The sequence below is a fragment of the Lissotriton helveticus genome, chromosome 11 (assembly GCF_964261635.1).
Source record: "Lissotriton helveticus chromosome 11, aLisHel1.1, whole genome shotgun sequence".
Classification (NCBI taxonomy): Eukaryota; Metazoa; Chordata; class Amphibia; order Caudata; family Salamandridae; genus Lissotriton; species Lissotriton helveticus.
The window spans coordinates 267861613-267879874 of NC_136072.1; the positions used below are offsets into that span (position 1 = coordinate 267861613).

Below are 18262 nucleotides of genomic sequence, written 5' to 3' on the forward strand. Positions count from 1 at the left end.
TAGACCTACTTTATTGCCAGATCACCAGAAACCTAGATCATCTGCCACCAGTGTGTAATGTGGTCATACGACTATGGCGGAGTTCAGTTAGGAAAATGGTCTGGAGAGGGTGACAGACACAGACAACTCCACTCTGGCACAGCACTTACCTACACCAGTTTGCCACACTACCCGGGTTTAAGGCTTGGGACAATATTGGGATCTCAACACTTGGTGACATAATGCACAGGATGGTGCTCAAGTCCTTCCAACAACTACAAACAGATTTTCAGCTACACAGCAGTCAATTCTACAGATACCTCCAACTCAGGCATGCACTGACGCCCTACACTTGTTCCCTGAATCACCTGCCAGACTTCCACCCACTAGAGGGACGTTTACTGATGGGAGACCTAGGCTCAAACAAGATTCAACAGATTTTAACAAACATTAATTACTCATAATCGCACCACATTAGAAACATTGCATGCGACCTGAGAGGGAGATATCCCAGATCTCACCATGGGCAATTTGACCGAAGCTCTAGCAAGCCTCATGGAGCTGTTATTGCAACCCGGTATCGCCTCATCTAATTTAAGTATATACACAGGGCATACTACATAAGATCTTTAGCAAATGGGCATGATCCCGTCCCCCACTTATCTCCGTTGTGGAGATGAAGAGGCAACTTTTCTACACACAGTGTGGAGCTGTAAGGCGCTTCTGCCCTTTGGTTAAAGGTGGCTTCATGCCTAGAACAGGTCTTATGGTGGCAACTTGCCCTAGACCCCAAACTATTTTTTTACACAGCAAAGAGGGAATAGGGGGCAACCGATATAAGCAACACCTTCTTTTTCCTGGAGTACCGCTATCTAAGTAAGACATTGCTCAATGCTGGAAGGGGACTCTGCCACCATCCATGGGGGGTGGAAGCACACCATGGATAGAGGCATGGAGATGGAGATAGCTGTGTACAAGGCGCATGGTTGCCCACAGAAGTATGACGAGATTTGGTCACGCTGGGTCATATTCTGAGGTATAGATCTGCCCCAGATTCCACCCTCGGAATCCTCCATCATATACCTCACTCATACACATAGGTTTGGAGTCTTCCAGGGTCAGCAGATATTATTTCACCGGACATTGATTGTGATTATCCATGGGCGGGGGAGGGGTGTATTACTGGTGCCAAATTTGGTTGTCACGATTCTTTTTCTTCTCTGGTACTGCCTATACTTTTGCAGCATGTATGTAATTGGGCCTCATGGGCCTGGATGTACCGGTGAAAATGCGATTAAAATTTCTTGTAAAAAAAAAAAGAAAAAAAGAAATACATCCAGGGTGATTTAATGGGCAGAACACGTCATACATCATCTCTATAATTTACTAAATTACATAAAAGAAGCCTGAATTCATTTTAGTCACTAGTATTTACTCGGGCCTCATCCCAGTCCATCTTTATTTTGCACACCACGGCACCTCAGTTTGGTCAGTAGTACAGCTATGGTTTTACACAACAAGTTATTTTTTATTTTCTTTATTACACAGAACTGTTTTACTGTGACACAGCTCTGTGTGCCTGGAGTTTCATGCTTGACTTGTCAGCGGATTGTATGCTGGATGCTATTTGGTCAATTATGCTATACTGGATACAACTGTGTTTGCATTAAAATCAAAATGTTATAAACATACATAACAAATGTGAATATCATGAAAACTTGGCATGAATACAGTTATCCTGGACTTAAGCTGGATACCTCTGCATTACAAGGTCCCTGTCTTATGAAAGCCTATCAGTGTTTCTGTTACTTTCAGCTCACAACAACAAGAAGATACTGGGCCAGAAGTACGACCCTAAATTGCATACGCAAACAGGTTTGCGACCCGTTTGCGCATGCAAAATGGCCCAGGGTCTTGTACAATTCCTAAATAGCGAGTCGCAATTTATTTGCGACTTGCTATTTAGGAATTGCGAGTCGAAATTAGGAAGGGGCATTCGCTTCCTAATTGCGTCCGCAAATCAATGTACAAATGTTTTGTGACCACAATTGCGGTCGCAAAACACTTGCAAATTACCACCCTCTTCAAGAGGATGGTAATGCTGTTGCAGTTTGGAAGGGGTGCCCAGGGGACATTGTGGGGACATTTTGACTGTCTCTAAAAATATTTCGTTTAAGGGTAGGCAGTGGTCCAAGGGTCCACTACCTTGCCCTTAAAAGATTAAACGAAAATGTATAATTTAAAAAAAAAGAAAAAATGCATCCCGTTTTCCTTTAAGGAAAACAGGCTGCATTTGATTTTTTTTTTTTTAAACTGCTTTATTTAAAAGCAGTCCCAGACATGGTGGTCTGCTGAGCCCAACAGGCCACCATACCTGGGAGGGCTGTCATTCCCAATGGGCTCGCAAATTGCGAGAGGCACATCAATATTAATGAGCCTCACAATTCGCGACCCCATTGGGAATCACAAACAGTATTAAACACACTGTTGTTCATGGCAAATTGCACCTCGCAAATTGAGACACGCAAATGTGTCGCAATTTGCAAGGCGTAATTTTGCTGGTCGTACATCTGGCCCTTCGTCTTTTAATTTTAGATTTCCTTCTTCATCATATTCTTAGTACTGTGCGTGGATGCAAATGTAATACAAAGCAAAATCCACTGCTGAATGTATAAAAAAAGACTCATAACCATTTAGAATTGACTTGATAACATTTATTCAATCAATATCCTTTGAAATCAGCGAGAACTTGAAGACTTGAAGGAGCATATTAGCAGTCAAATACATCTAAAGAAATAAAAAGAACTACATTTAAATCAGGTGCACTATGAGAAATGCGCAATCTTTAACGAGTTGATACATTAGCAACTATTGAAAAGCAAACAACTGTGACTAGTTTACGCACAATATAAAATTGTTGACATATCAAAGAAAAATGTAGATTCAATCCAGTCCTAAATTGCCCTGTTAGGCACTTTCGTTCTATACTTTTTAAAAAGCCTAGCATGAATACTATTACAAAAATGACAAACACTAAACAAAGAGTGGTTAAGCAATTACTAGGAAACAAAGAATGCAGAAACTGATTATGTGCCCATGCATGGGATAGGTCAAGAGCTAATTCATCCAAGTTAAGATAATTAAATCTTCCTACTTAAGATTCGTTTCACAACACACACATTTGAACTGTTTCATTTTGTAATTGATATACTGTGTATTATACCACACATCTTTTACTAACCCTACTTGGGAAGCTAGCACTGAACTGCCACACAGAAACACTCCCTTCATTGTTGCGACTACCACAATGTGGCTGCTTCCTGTGTCAGTGTCGACTATAAAAGTAACACTCACTGTAACAAGCTTTCATTTTGTATCTGCCTTCATTTGAGTTGAAATGTTCAGAAAATCCAATTTCAAAAGCTGCAGAACATTTGTCCCCAGCGGTTCTACTGAAAATTCTTAAGAAGCTTACAGTCTAAATTTCGTATGTTTTCTTAAAAATACTTAGTTGGGTTAGTACTCCCCTCTTTTGAAAAAAGAACCAAAACCCATTAATAGATTACAAATCTTTTGTTTTTATCAGCGTGACCAAAGGTTTGTCGTCTGGACTGTAATCTTCGTATGCTATTGGGGTGGCATCATACATTGCTGGCCTGGACTTCTTTCCAAACCTGTAACACAGAAAATTACAAGTAGTCAGAATCCTACCACAATGTACTGAAGTACAACAGTAACATGATAGATTCACACAAATCATAACCGCCTAATAAAACAATTACCAGTTAAGGAGTAGTATAGTATAAAGTAACCTTTTTACCATGTTTGTAGCACAGGGGCATAGAAAAACAAACACTCCAGTCGGCTGTTATATAGCAAGTGGGAAACGTATTCTATGTCTAAACGTTGTTTGTGCTAAACACATAACACAGAGAAAGTAAGATACATGAAAAGAATAAAATATATATTTCTTGTTACTGTATGAGCTCAAATCTTTATGTACTTTAAAAAAGACTTTTATAACCACAACAAAGCAAAGGTACCTCTGTATGGCTCTTAAATATGGGAACCAGACATCCTCATAAAAGAGCCTTTTTCTCAATTTAAGATGATTTGTGCCCCACGAATGCTCTAGTGGCAGGTGGGTCTTTGTTGTAGGATGTTCTTGAGGAGTGAGGAATCCTAACAACTAAAAACTTTGGAGCAATTTACAAGAAACTGTCGCATCTGTACAGATGAGTCAGTTTCCCTGTGCCTTTATATGAAATCATTGCGCCACCATGGATGCGCCGTATTTATAATACGGCGCACCATGGCCCAAAGATTGACAGATGCATCAGAAATTCTGACGCATCTGTTGCCCCAAAAGTGAAGCATTGCTGGAGTTGCACATGAAAGTGAAGCAACTCCAGCAATGCATCACCACAGAAAGGTGAGTCAGATTAAAAAAGTGCTGAGTGATTCCTTACACCCGGTCTGAGGATGCGTAGGGATTTTTACGCAGTGAAGGTGTACAGTGACGCAGTGAAATGTAAATTTCACTGTGTCAGATCTACATGGCTATTTACATGGGAATGCCTAGCGTGCATACATTACACCTGACAGAGGTGTATTGTGACGCAGGGCTTTACAATGTGACGCAGCTCCCTAGATGTGTCAGGTTGCAAATGGGCTTCAATGTGGCCCATTGTTTATGCTGCCGCTGCGTCACAAAAAGTGATGCAACGGTGGCGCAAAAGTGTCGCAAGACGCTTGTAAATCTGCCCCCCAGTGCACCTAACCTTTTTCAAATTACGTAATTTATTAATGAGTGGTGTAGCGGTGATTAAAAGCAAGTACTGGACACATGAGGCACAATTACCCAGCTTCTAACCTATCTATGACCTAGAGCTCCTCCCATAGTTTGCTAGAGATGAGACATGAGATGGTGCTGAGTGGCCTGTTTTTACGCTTCAGTTCAGATATTATGAGCCAGCAGCATCTGTTATTATTCTGCACTGATGCCTGTACTAATGTCTCCCATTGACTCGTAATTAATTTCTGCCGTTTTGTGGAGGTGATTTTTTATATTGCTTTTACATTTTCAGCACTAGGGCCAGATCCCTAGGTTTAGAGGCCAAAGCTGCCCACAAATCCCCATTTGCAGCTGAACACTCAGTGTTAAACCATCTAGGGGAGTAGTGCATGGGTCGTATAGGCTTTAATAGAGCTATTCTGACTCTATCACATAACATGATGTAGACGTCCACCACTAAGCCATCATTGGCCTCTATAGTTAGGCACTGCTCCACCATGCTCTGATTATCTCTAATTAGAGTCTTAAAAAAATTGAACAGGGTCCCGTAGTCTTCATACCAACCTCAAGTAATCAGTTGAGGATTGTAGTTTGTGAGGAACTCCAACGCCCACCCTAAACCTATCCTTCGCGCAAATAGATAATGAAATCTTGATAGGGTTGTGATCGCTGAAGGTGGGCGGGACCAATGAACTATGAGAAAGTAATTCCTCCAAGCTGTGGGTAATAAAAATGTAATTGATTATGGAGGAGCTACCTCTGCCTTGATAAGTGGGAATTGTGCACTCATTCAGCCCAACAACCTTTAAGACATTAACTAAGTCAAGCGGGGTAAGAAATACAGCTAGCTCCACACCTCGTGGGTTGTTATTAGCAATCAATTCAATAGGAGCCATCATGCCACATGTTACGTTCAACCAAGGGAGGTGGCCATTGAAGTCCCCCTCCAAGCAAAGACATGCAGTATGCCCTGATTGTGCCAAATAATGTAATATTTTAGAAATAAAATCAAATAGTGGGGGAAACTTCATATTTGGGATCCCGACAAAATTGGTATTATGAAAATTCACAATACGCAAGATTACCCCAATCATTAAAATTATTGCTTGGAAAATTACTATCCGCAGTCATCTACCGTGTCCCCCTAGGACAACCCTTATCCATATAGCCAGTCCCCCTGAACTGCACCCACATCAGGATGGAATGGCTGGTACACTAAAACATTAAAAGCCATCCACTAGTGAGGGAGGTATATCCCAAGTTTCTTGAAACAGGATAAAATCATAACAACTAACAAGGTTTGCCACTCAGGTATGTTAAGCTTTGCCTGTATGCCGGCAACATTCCAACTTAATATTTTAAGGAAGGGCCTCTGTCTGTCCGTGGCAGGAATTCCTGGGGCAGATGCAGAGATATCTACTAAATAATCAACATTGCAAACACAAGGAGATGATGGACGGAGCGCTGAAACTTTTCAGACACTCACCCTCAATCACAGATCTGGGTTGAGACCATCATTGTTCTTTAACTCACTTCGCCACCCCAGTTCAGACACAGCTGTATGCAAATTAGTCTTGACCCTGCGCCTCATGGTAACAGTCCAACCGAACAGCCAATCCATGTCCTCCCTGGACCGAAAACAAGCATCCTGGGACAGGTTTCAGGCTAACAGCCATCATCAACCAGGCTAGCTTGAATCCCGTGGCAAAGTGAGCAAGGGACCCAAGTCTGGGCATACCCTGCCAACTAAGGGTGAACAAAGCAAACACAAGAACCAACATTGGGCATACCATTGAGCATACCACAGTGAAGGGGTGCTGAGGCCCGAGCTGTTGACCTGCCTGGAGTCCCCCAAATGTGGGGATAACTGGCACCTGGGCAGTTTTCCTTCCAATAACTCCCCTGGCATAAAAATACCTGGATATTACAAATCACCAACAGTGGGTGGGGCAATGCGGCGCTAATAGATCACAAGAAATGTCAATCTATATTTCCATACTACTGCGTGCTGAGAACATATTAGTGCGGAGTATGTTAAAATAAAAATTCCGTAACCCCCGATTATCTGTGGAAGGGGGGGAGGGGCTTATAAAAATTTCCTAAATGCCAAGTGACAATCTAAGTTTGTGAAGCTGTCATATTCTTTTGTGCTTAAGATTTTTCTGACACATACAGGATTCTGGAAATGAACAACAAGACAGTCCCCTGTTATGTGTTTTTTTGATTGACCAAGTCATTCCACCGTTCTCACCATTATGATCTCCTTTTTGAAATCCCATGCATTAAAACATATGTTTGTGAATCCAATGAGCCACCTTATTCTGAAGCTGTGGCCAAGACTCCTGCTGACCAGTCAATAGAGAAATCCCCACGGCCAAACTGAACACATAAGGGCAGGCCGCAGGGAGAAGATTCACCATATCAAGACATTGTAAGGGGACTGTATCCCCGGTATCCTGTGGGATTAAGTAAGGAAGTGCCAGGCCTGGATGCACTGGGGTTGGTTGAGTGCTAATACTTTAAGCTGCAATCTTCTTGGAGATCATGCCACCATTGCTTATCGCTGGGTCAAGCCTCCTGGTATTTGTGTCAGAACTCTTACCTACATTTGTTGCGGAAGTACAGTGTATATTTTGTACAGGTAGTATATTACCCCCAGATGAGTGACTACCCAAAGAGTTAGGTCAAAAGCCCCTTGATTCGGCCTAATACTTTCCTCAATAATGGCACTTAATTTGTCATATAGAGCACGTGTCTGGTTGCGTCCCACGCACCTTGAGCCCCAGCAAAGTTATGAAGGCACTTTCGGGCGCAAAGGAAGCAGCATCGGTGGCTACCTGCTGCAAGGAAGCTTGTAGCTTATGGTTCAGCCCCCACCAGCATCATCAGCAGTCCCGCGTCCCACGCAGCGGGAGCCTCAGCGAGGTAATGAAGGCATCTCCTGGCACAAAGGAAGCGACACCGGCAGCCACCTTCCACAAGGAAGTTTGGAGTATGAGTTTCAACCCCCACCAATACTGTCAGCAGTCTTGAGTCCCAACTCTACTGAATGTTAAATCAGTTGAAGGGTTACATCGATATGAAAGGCATTTAACCCAGGACATATGCACACCATCTCCATGAGGGTGTCCTTGGTATACACCACCACAGAATCTCCCAAGGCGTTTCTCAAGTGGAACGTTTCTTGGTTATACGACTTCAAATGTGTAGTACAAACGCAGGAGATTAGCATCTCTTTTTCAACTCTGCAGCAGTTTGGAGTCTTACAAGTTCCTTTGATACTGAGCACCACCTCTTGTGCTTAATCCTACAGCAAAGTGGTTGTGAAAGTGGTGCAGTCTAACTGCTGGTGCAGTCATTGGGGTATGACTACAAACCCCACAATATTGCAAATACAAAAAGACATGACTCTGCTCTTCCAGGGGCTTTGTTTCCAAATGTATTCAGGTTATCATCAGCATTCCACCAAACGCCACCAATACGTTTCAACTATTGCAGTCTATTATATATATATATATATATATATATATATATATATATATATATATATATATATATATATATATATATGTATATGTATATATATATATATATATATATATATATATATATATATATATATATATATATATCAGCACACGCTCCCAAACAATAGTGTCCAGAAAAAACGACCAGCACACCGGTATCGTGATGAAGTATATATTTGTTTCCAAACCCCCCAGCACCCCCGACAGACGCGTTTCGCTCAAGGCTTCGTCAGTGTCGTCAGTGTACAAACAGTTCACCATTTTTAAACAGTCCGCCCTTTCTAGTTCATAGACATAGAAAATGTACAACTTAGTTTCGTGGCGGCCATCTTGTAGTGTGTATATACAATCATTTTTACTGTTCTCTTAAGAATGGCGATAAATAAAGTGCTATGTGCAAATTTTAAAACCACGTTTGACAATTGACAAAATGTTTTCATGACTGACACTTAAATTCGTGCAATTTTAGCTTTGTGATACTAGCATTATTATTTACATAGTTTTTTTAGACATCCTCCTTGTTGTGTAGGGGTGTATTCCCAATTATATACAAGTCATTCCTGTGTGCAAATCAAGTATATTTACAGTTATCATATTCCTAAACCCATTACAGACTGTGTGTGTATGTACATTGTGTATATACATATAGTAAAGCCAAAATTGAACTGGGCAGGTTATTTGTGATTGCGCCCTATATGGGCTAGTGATTCGCCACACTTGGCAGACAAAATATGCTAGTATCACTGTAATCTGTTATATCTCTTATCCTCATGGCATTTCAGGGAGAGTGTACGTTTTCGCAAGGCTGCAGTCTCATATAATTTACATTTGGTCAAGGAGTATCATTACAGTATACTGAGATACTAGTTCTTCTGGGGGATCGGGGGATTCTCATAGGTGTACCCACATTTCTGCGTCATTATTGAGACCCCATGGTGTCATAGTTTTAAGGTCTAGAATGTACCTCGATTCCAGTATCCGGAGGGCTTTTTCTCTATTTCCCCCTCGTTCTGTTCTAGGGATCTGATCTATGCAGTAGTAGGAGAGTAAATCTCTGTTACTCTGGTGTTGTTCTGCAAAATGACGGGCCATCGGGTAGGTTTTATCATTGTTCGCGATGGCCCTCATATGCTCTAAGATCCTCATTTTCGCAGGTTTTATGGTGCTGCCTACGTACCTTTTTTGACAGGGGCAGACCAGACAGTAAACTGTATATTCTGAATTACAGTTTAGATGTTTAGAAATCTTTCTGTCCGCTCTGTCCTCTCCCGATCTACATGGATACTCCTTGATCTTTTTACTGAATTTGCACGCCTTGCAGCGTAGGCAAGGAAAAAAGCCAACAACCTTGTTGTGTGTTTGATTCGCTGTTTCAGGGGAGTAGTGGCTGTGAACTAGATGGTCCGAAAGTGACTGGCATCTCCTATATGTTACCATGGGTCTGTCTGGTAAGACCTTTTTTAGGATGTTATCAGTGTGTAATATGTGCCAGTTTTTCTTAAAGGTTTGGACCAGTTCTCCAGATTTGTTATTAAACGTTGTTATCATTCTGACCTGCTCATTGTCTTTCCTTGACTCCTTAACCAACAGGAGGTCCCTCCTGTCCACATTTTCTGCCTTTGCATTTGCTTGCTCTAGGATGTTACGCGAGTATCCCCTCGCTTGAAACCTATCGCTGGCTTCCTCCCGGGCTTTTTTGAAATCATCTGTTCCAGAGCAATTTCTTTTTAGTCTAAGGTATTCACCATACGGTACATTCCTTACTAGACTCCTTGGGTGGTGGCTGGCCGCATGTAGAATGGCATTGCCGGCCGTTGGCTTTCTATAAAGTCTAGTGTGGAGATGGTCTTTTTCCACAAACACCTCTAGGTCAAGGTAACATACACTCTGATCACTTATGGTGTAGGTGAACTGTAAATTCAGCTCATTATTGTTTAGAGATGACACATACTCCTCAGCCGAGGCCTTGTCTCCCCTCCAAACAATAAACAGGTCATCGATGTATCTGGTCCACATCAATATGTTTTCACACCATCTTTCATTTCTGCCTTCCCATGCCTCGTGCTTCTCCCAAGAGCCCACGAATAGATTCGCGTAGCTGGGGGAGAAGCACGAGCCCATAGAGGTCCCCCTTATCTGCTTGTACAGTTGGCCTGCAAATAGGAAGTAGTTATTAAACAAACAGAACCTCATCATGCATAGGATCATGTCACTGTGTGTACGATATTTCGGCTGTTTTTTCTCTAAAAACCACTTTGTCGCACTCAGACCTTGTTCATGATCTATGCATGTATACAGGTTAACGACATCCATAGTTATTAATAGCATGTCTTTGTCCCAGGAGACATTGTCCATGATGCGGAGAAAGTCCTGTGTGTCTCTTACATAAGAGGGCAGGTCCTTAACAATCGGTGCCAAGAAAATGTCTATGAAGCGCGATGTGTTCTCCAAAAGGCTGCCGATCGCCGAGACTATCGGCCTCCCTGGTGGTCTTTTGGCATTTTTATGGATTTTTGGCAAATGGTAGAATGTGGGCAGCATGGGGGAATCACAGTACAGAAAGTCAAATTCATCGGGGCTTAGCATGCCCTCTTCCTTCCACTGTTTTAATAGATTTTCATATTCTGCGATAGATTTGACATATTCCTCTCTTTTTGCTGTGATATAGCATTCTTTGTCTCTCAATTGTCTCTGTGCCTCCTGTTCGTAGTGTTCCTTACTAAAAAAAAAATTAAAAAAAATAAAATAAAAATAAAAATATATATATATATTACCTACTGGCGGTCGCCAGTAGGTATATATAGTTAGGATTTTTTCTCTATGGGATTTTTGAAAATTCTATGTCTAATAACTTTGCCGTTTGTGGACGGAATTGGCTGAAATTTTCAGGAAAATGGCACATTTTGTTTCTGAGCAGCCTTTGAAAATTTGGGGGGGTTCGTCAAGGGGGGGCCGAGAAAAAAGGGGGGTCCCAAAACGCGTTTTTCCCATGTTAATTTCCATAGGGCGGTTGGCCTCACTTTTAGCCCGAACGGCTGAATGGATTTGCACGAAACTTGGCAAAATTGTAGGGACTGGTAGCCCGATGTGCCTTTTGTAGGTCTCAATATATGTGCTCCAGTGGATTTTGAGAAATTAACGTTTAAAAAAAGATATATATCTGTAAGCGCGGACCGGGCAGCGGCCTAGGACGCGTACTTTTCGCGCAACGGAGCTTTGTGAAGCGAAGCTGATTGGTTCTCCGGCGTCTGTCAACATTCCAAACAGTCCGTAGTGGCCGCAAACAGTCCGTAGTGGCCGCCATCTTGTCTCTCGGTAGGATCGAGAGACAAGAGGAGGCCAAAGCGAAGGGGCAAATGACCATAAGGGGGAATAGTAGATCCTCGCTGACCCCCTAGGTTTGATGTGGAGGTTTTAAAAGGGCCCCGCGGGGCAAAAAAAAAAAATTATAATAATAATCTTACGGCTGAATGGATTTGCACGAAACTTGGCAAAATTGTAGGGACTGGTAGCCCGATGTGCCTTTGCTAGGTCTCAATATATGTGCTTCAGTGGATTTTGAGAAATTAACGTTCAAAAAAAGATATATATCTGTAACAGCGCACCGCTTCGCGTACTTTTCGCGTTACGGAGCTTTGCGAAGCGAAGCTGATTGGCTCTCCGGTGTCTGTAAACATTCCAAACAGTCCGTAGCGGCCGCCATCTTGTCTCTCGGTAGGATCGAGAGACAAGAGGAGGCCAAAGCGAAGGGGCAAATGACCATAAGGGGCATAGTAGATCCTCGCTGATCCCCTAGGTTTGATGTGGAGGTTTTAAAAGGGCCCCGCGGGGCAAAAAAAATAAATAATAATAATAATCGAACGGCTGAATGGATTTGCACGAAACTTGGTAAAATATTAGGGACTGGTAGCCCGATGTGCCTTTGCTAGGTCTCAATATATGTGCTTCAGTGCATTTTGAGAAATTAACGTTCAAAAACAAGATATATATCTGTAACAGCGCTCCGCTTCGCGGAGATAAAATTATATCTGTATTACCTAGCTGTTGCTAACACCAGTTAGCGACGGCTAGTAGGAGATAGCGACCATCTTGGGCCCCACTTTGCATGTGAGTGATATTTATCACTAATGACATGCAAAGTGGGCATGCCAAGATGTTAGCGACTGGAAACAGTCGCTAACATCGCTATCTCCTATTATCAACTTTTGGAAATATTCGAGATAAGCGCGAATATCTCCAAAAAGTAACAGCTGCCCTGAGCAGTTCTTAGCCATGTTATCCTATGGGAGGTGGATAACATGGCTAAGAGGATTAGCTCGGTAATGCATGAATATCGCTGAGTTTTCAGCGATATTAATGCATTGCGGTCGGTTTTTATCGTATTTGCGATAAACTTTGATAATAGCAAGGTTTATCTGCGATAATTTCTGACGGTAAAAAAATCTTTGCAATGCATCGTTAGGGATAAATATCGCTTAACTTTGGTAATATGCCCCAACGTCTGTTAACGTTCGATTCGAAGGAAATCAGGAAGTGTTGAAAAACATTGTCTGCGCCATCTTGTCTTTTTTCAAATGCCACACTTTTGTCGTGCACGGCAGCCATTTTAGATGCCTTGACCAGACCCACTCTGTGCACGCTGTCGATCCTTAGCATGGCTCCCCACCCTCGCAAGCATCTCCCCCAGGCAGTGGTCACCCCCGCTCTCTGTCTTATGCATGGGTAATAAACCTCCCCCCATCTGCGCTGCTCTTTCCTGAGAATCACACCCTGTGCCCGCCCGACACCTCCCTTTCGCCCTATTCACTACTGCACCCTCTGACACTCCTTTTCCTCTGTGTCCGATTGTCCAGGCTGGTCCTAGGGTATCAGCTAGCCCTGCAGATGTAGTTTATGGCCACAGCTGTAAAGATTCACCCCTCTTCAAAGGAGTTATAGTAGATCAAGGCCCACACTCGATGAGATCCGTCACAGCAGAAGCGTTGCTATTATCTGAAAACCATCCTGTATTGTGATTGGGGAGGGGACCGAGCGTGAAGCGGAAGATTCCAGGGATGACTCTTTGTACATCAAAGTTTTTACAATTATGTGTCACATTAAAAATATATAGCACTCCGACAAAGTAGTAAGATTATAAAACTTTAATAATTTATAAATATATACAAGAAAACAAAAATAGTAATAACATATAAACATTTTTAGGGAAAAACAACGAAGTAGCGGTCGGCTGTGCGAATAGTCCCAACGCAGCACAACGTCCAGATTTCCGGCGTGGGGCGGGTCATCAGTAGCAAACTGTTGTGCGAATAGTTCCAAGGCAGCAGAACGCGCTGAAATCTAGATGACACGAAAGTGATGTCTAGTAAGTTGCCACCCAGCAAATAACGGCGTGGGGCGTCGCGGGGGGTGGGTCTTCAGTAGCAAACTGTTGTGCGAATAGTTCCAAGGCAGCAGAACGATGGCACCAAGGTGATGTCCAGTAAGTTGCCGCACTGGTTTTGGTATCCTACAATGCTGCTCCGAATAACGGCGTGGGGCGCCCCGGGGGAGGCGGCGTGAACGGGCCTCTCCAGGTGGAGTGTCATCTGTTGTAGTGGGGCGCCCCTTTACCGTTTCAGTTGCCATTCCGTCCGTTTTTGGTCCACTGTGTCAAAAGCCGCAATTCAGCTGAGTTGCGCCCACTCTTGCGGTGCAGCGATAGGCGGCTGTCACAGGACTCTCAAAATGGCGGCAGGCTCTTTCCTTTTTGGGCCTGGTCCACTGAAATGGCCCTGGGACACCTTGGAAATCGGACGCTTGTCTGCTAGGTCTTGGACCCCATTCTCGAAAGCGTCCCCTCCGCCTTGAGAATTCATCAAAAGTTTTGGGGGCCCCGACTCCTGCAGGCTTCTGGTGGGGAGCGGCTGCCATGATTGCTCGCGGAATGACTACGACGGAGCTACGAGATGGTGGTGCTCTCATGCTGACGCCAGCTTCAGTCTGAAACATCCAGAAACAAGGTGGGGCTTTCATCGTTTGGAAAAAAAAAAAGTTTTCATCCAATGAAAAGTGTTGTTTTTAGGTCATATGATCAAGCCTTCCATCATTAGGAAACCAAAAGTAAAATGAACCAATGAAAAGTTTTATAAACAAGTCACATGACCTGTTATGCGGCATAGGGTATAAAATGCGGAGAAAATACGTTGGCACGTGAGGCGGCGTCAGTAGCGGACCGATGTGCGAATAGGCCGAAGGCAACACAGCGCGCCAAGATCCGGATGGCACCGAGGTGGTGTCCAGCAAGTTGCAGCACTGGTGTGGCCATCCTACAATGTTGAAAGTCGGCGTGGGGCGCCCCGTTGGCCTGTGAGTTTGCGTCAGTAGCGGACCGATGTGCGAATAGGCCGAAGGCAGCACAACGCGCCAAGATCCGGATGGCACCGAGGTGGTGTCTAGTAAGTTGCCGCACTGGTGTGGCCATCCTACAATGCTGAAAGTCGGCGTGGGGCGCCCTGTTGGCCTGTGAGATGGTGTCAGTAGCGGACTGATGTGCGAATGGGGCCAAAGGCAGCGCAACAATATTTTCTGACTGACACCACAAGGCGCTGAGATGCCAAGATCCGGATGGCACCGAGGTGATGTCTAAGTTGCGGACTGATGTGCGAATGGGGCCAAAGGTAGCGTAACAATATTTTCTGTATGGAAGATACCACTAGGCGTTGAGATGCCAAGATTCGGATGGCACCGAGGTGATGTCTAGCAAGTTGCTGCACTGGTGTGGTCATCCTACAATGCTGAAACTCGGCGTGGGTCGCCCCATTAGCCTGTGAGATGGCGTCAGTAGCGGACCGATGTGCGAATAGGCCGAAGGCAGCACAACGCGCCAAGATCCGGATGTCACAGTGGTGGTTTCATAGTTGAGAGGCACTTCATCTGCAGTGGGGCGCCGAGATCCGGATGGCACCGAGGTGATGTCTAGCAAGTTGCTGTACTGGTGTGGTCATCCTACAATGCTGAAAGTCGGCGTGGGGCGCCCCATTAGCCTGTGAGATGGCGTCAGTAGCGGACTGATGTGCGAATGGGGCCAAAGGCAGCACAACGCGCCAAGATCCGGATGGCACCGAGGTGGTGTCCAGCAACTTGCCGCACTGGTGTGGCCATCCTACAATGCTGCGCCGAAAGTCGGCGTGGGGCGCCCCGTTGGCCTGTGAGTTCGCGTCAGTCAGTGGGGGCTGTTTGAGGATCTGACTGCATTGGAAAGCAATGTGATGCTGTGCGTCGCCCCCAAGATGGAGGTTCCTCGGCTGCAGTGGGGCGCCCCTTGGTGTTTCACTCGCTATGCAGCTGAGTTGCGTGCGCACTTGTGGCGAATAGGCCGAAGGCAGCACAACGCGCCGAGATCTGGATGGCACCGAGGTGGTGTCCAGCAATTTGCCGCACTGGTGTGGCCATCCTACAATGCTGCGCCGAAAGTAGGCGTGGGGTGCCCCGTTGGCCTGTGAGGTGGCGTCAGTAGCGGACCGATGTGTGAATAGGCCGGAACCAGCACAAGGCGCCAAGATCCGGATGGCACCGAGGTGGTGTCATAGTTGAGAGTTCTGAGCAGCGCTTGTAACACTGTCTGAAGCTTATTTGCACCTGCTGCAGCTTCACTATTGCCCTGGTGTGGCCTAAGATCGCCCATGACATAGGCGGCCACCTCCCGGGGTCCGGCGGAACTTTTTTCCTTTTCCTTTGTGCATCTTGTCCCACAATCCGTTTGACCTGAAGACACGACCAGGTCCCTGAATGTGTGCAGGGGGACGCTATTGATTGAATCAAAATGGCGGCTTCACACAAAGCTGACTCAAGCGTTGCTGCTGATGCTATACAGAGAAAAACTGGTTTTCAGTTTGTACATTCTTCAGGATTTTTCCATCCAAGGCTGGTTGAGAGTTTGTATAACAATGGCTTCAGATTTTCAACATACTACTCTTCAACATTCTTCCTAAATGTAACAATGTGAGACTCACTAGGAGAACGGTGTAGTGAGGGCCACAAACGGCTGTTTGTCTTTCCTTTCAAAATGCTGCCAACAATATTTTCGGAATGGAAGACAACACAAGGCGCTGAGATTCGGTTGGCACCGAGGTGGTGTCCAGCAAGTTGCCGCACTGGTGTGGCCATCCTACAATGCTGCGCCGAAAGTCGGCGTGGGGTGCCCGAAGGGGGGGGGGGAGGCGGCGCAAACGAGCCTCTCCCGCTTCTCCATGTGGAGGCAGTTCATCTGCAGTGGGGCGCCGAGATCCGGATGGCACCGAGGTGGTGTCTAGCAAGTTGCCGCACTGGTGTGGCCATCCTACAATGCTGCGCCGAAAGACGGCGTGGGGTGCCCGAAGGAAGTGTCCTTATCCAGGGCATTATCGCTGTATCATGTCCTCCACTAAAATGGCCCTGGGACACATTAGAACTCGGACGCTCGATTTTTTTTTCCTTTCCTGTACATGCAAAAAAAGGTAAATGCCCGGTACGTTACACGCTTCATCTGCCACGATGAACTCTCCAGAGGAACCGAAAAAATATATAGTTGTGGTAACTATACCATGCATCGTCATATGGAGAGGTGGCACCAATTAATTATAGTGCTGCATAAAAGAGAGATTTGGAGGAGAACCCCTGACCTGCTAGTACATTCATCAAAGAAGTGGCACTGAGAGCTTCAGAGGCAAGGGAAACGGTCCCAAATTTTTAGAAGAACTTTGGAAAGATTAAAATGACATGTTTAGATTGTGGCAAATTAATTTCATGTGGACAGATGAGTGTTACTCTAATAAATACAGCATATGAACATCATCATAGTCGATGGTTGGTAGAGACATTTTGACTATATCCTGGACCTGCCCGTCCTCGCCCAAAATGGCGCCGGAATAAATGGGACTCGTAACTCCTTGTTGTGTACTGGTTGCAGAACCTTGAAATCACGAGATACGTATGCAGTTTTGAAGCACATGGCGGGCGGGGACGAGAATTGATTGAATATTTCGACATCCCTATTGATATTAAGTTCTGATGTGTTATTGATTACTGTACTGTTGAAAGTTCGAATTAACGTCACCCATGGTACTTGCCCGCAAATGTATATCTAGATAATTTTATTGTAACTGGCCCTGTCGTATTTTAATTATAAAATGTACGTCCACCGATTCCGTAACTGTTAGACACCTTAGTTCTTGCAACCTAATGGCCCGCCCGTTACGTTCCTCTACAGTGTAAATGTCTACTCATCACATACGATTACAGTTTGCTCCGTGGCCGGCCCACGTGGTTATAGGCTCGTATTTGTATAATGAAATTTTCACAATAAAGGTTTTTAAAAGAAAACATGGTAGTAGTATATACATTGGTAAAGTTTGTAATAATAGTCACTGTTTTAGAATCATTAAAAGGCAAGTGAAATAAAGCAGACCAATTACATGAAGGGTAAAAGGTATAATACGAAGGAACGCAGTAAAGATAAATGGTCAAGGGCTGTTGTGTTTTCTATTCCTGCAACATAAAGTGATCGATAAGAATCTCATATTCAGGCGTATCGGCGACTAAGACAGCAGGTCGACCCTCTTTTGCTCAACGGCTCCATCATGGGACGAAGAAACGCTCTTTTTCTCGAAAAAAGAATATATTTTACTTGCAGGACAGTTGTAAAATTTCCGGGAAAGTACATTAGCCTGGAACATTATAACATATATTTAAGAAAAAATAATGTTCGGAAGTAATGAAAAGCGTAATTTTTAGGTCATATGACCAAGCCTTTCATCATTACAATAAGAAAAGTAAAATGAACCAATGAAAAGTTTTATTAACAAGTCACATGACTTGTTATGCTTACGTTACGCGCTGCGCGCCCCGGATGACTTCCGGATGCGCTAACGCGGCGCGTCATATGACGCATTACGCGACAACGCAGGTCCAGAATATAGTCAAAATGTCTCCACCAACCAGCGGT

The 18262-nt window shown here is 44.4% G+C and overlaps 1 protein-coding gene across 1 annotated transcript in view; it reads right to left on the minus strand.

Moving 5' to 3' along the window:
* Window positions 1-2678: 2678 nt before the first annotated feature.
* The window catches only part of DNER (delta/notch like EGF repeat containing), a 1147135-nt gene continuing 1131551 nt past the window's right edge, over window positions 2679-18262 (minus strand). Inside the window, exon 13 of the mRNA XM_078668148.1 lies at window positions 2679-3653. Coding sequence (XP_078524274.1) covers window positions 3542-3653 — 112 coding nt within the window. The 3' untranslated portion in view covers window positions 2679-3541. The remainder of the gene's footprint in view (window positions 3654-18262) is intronic.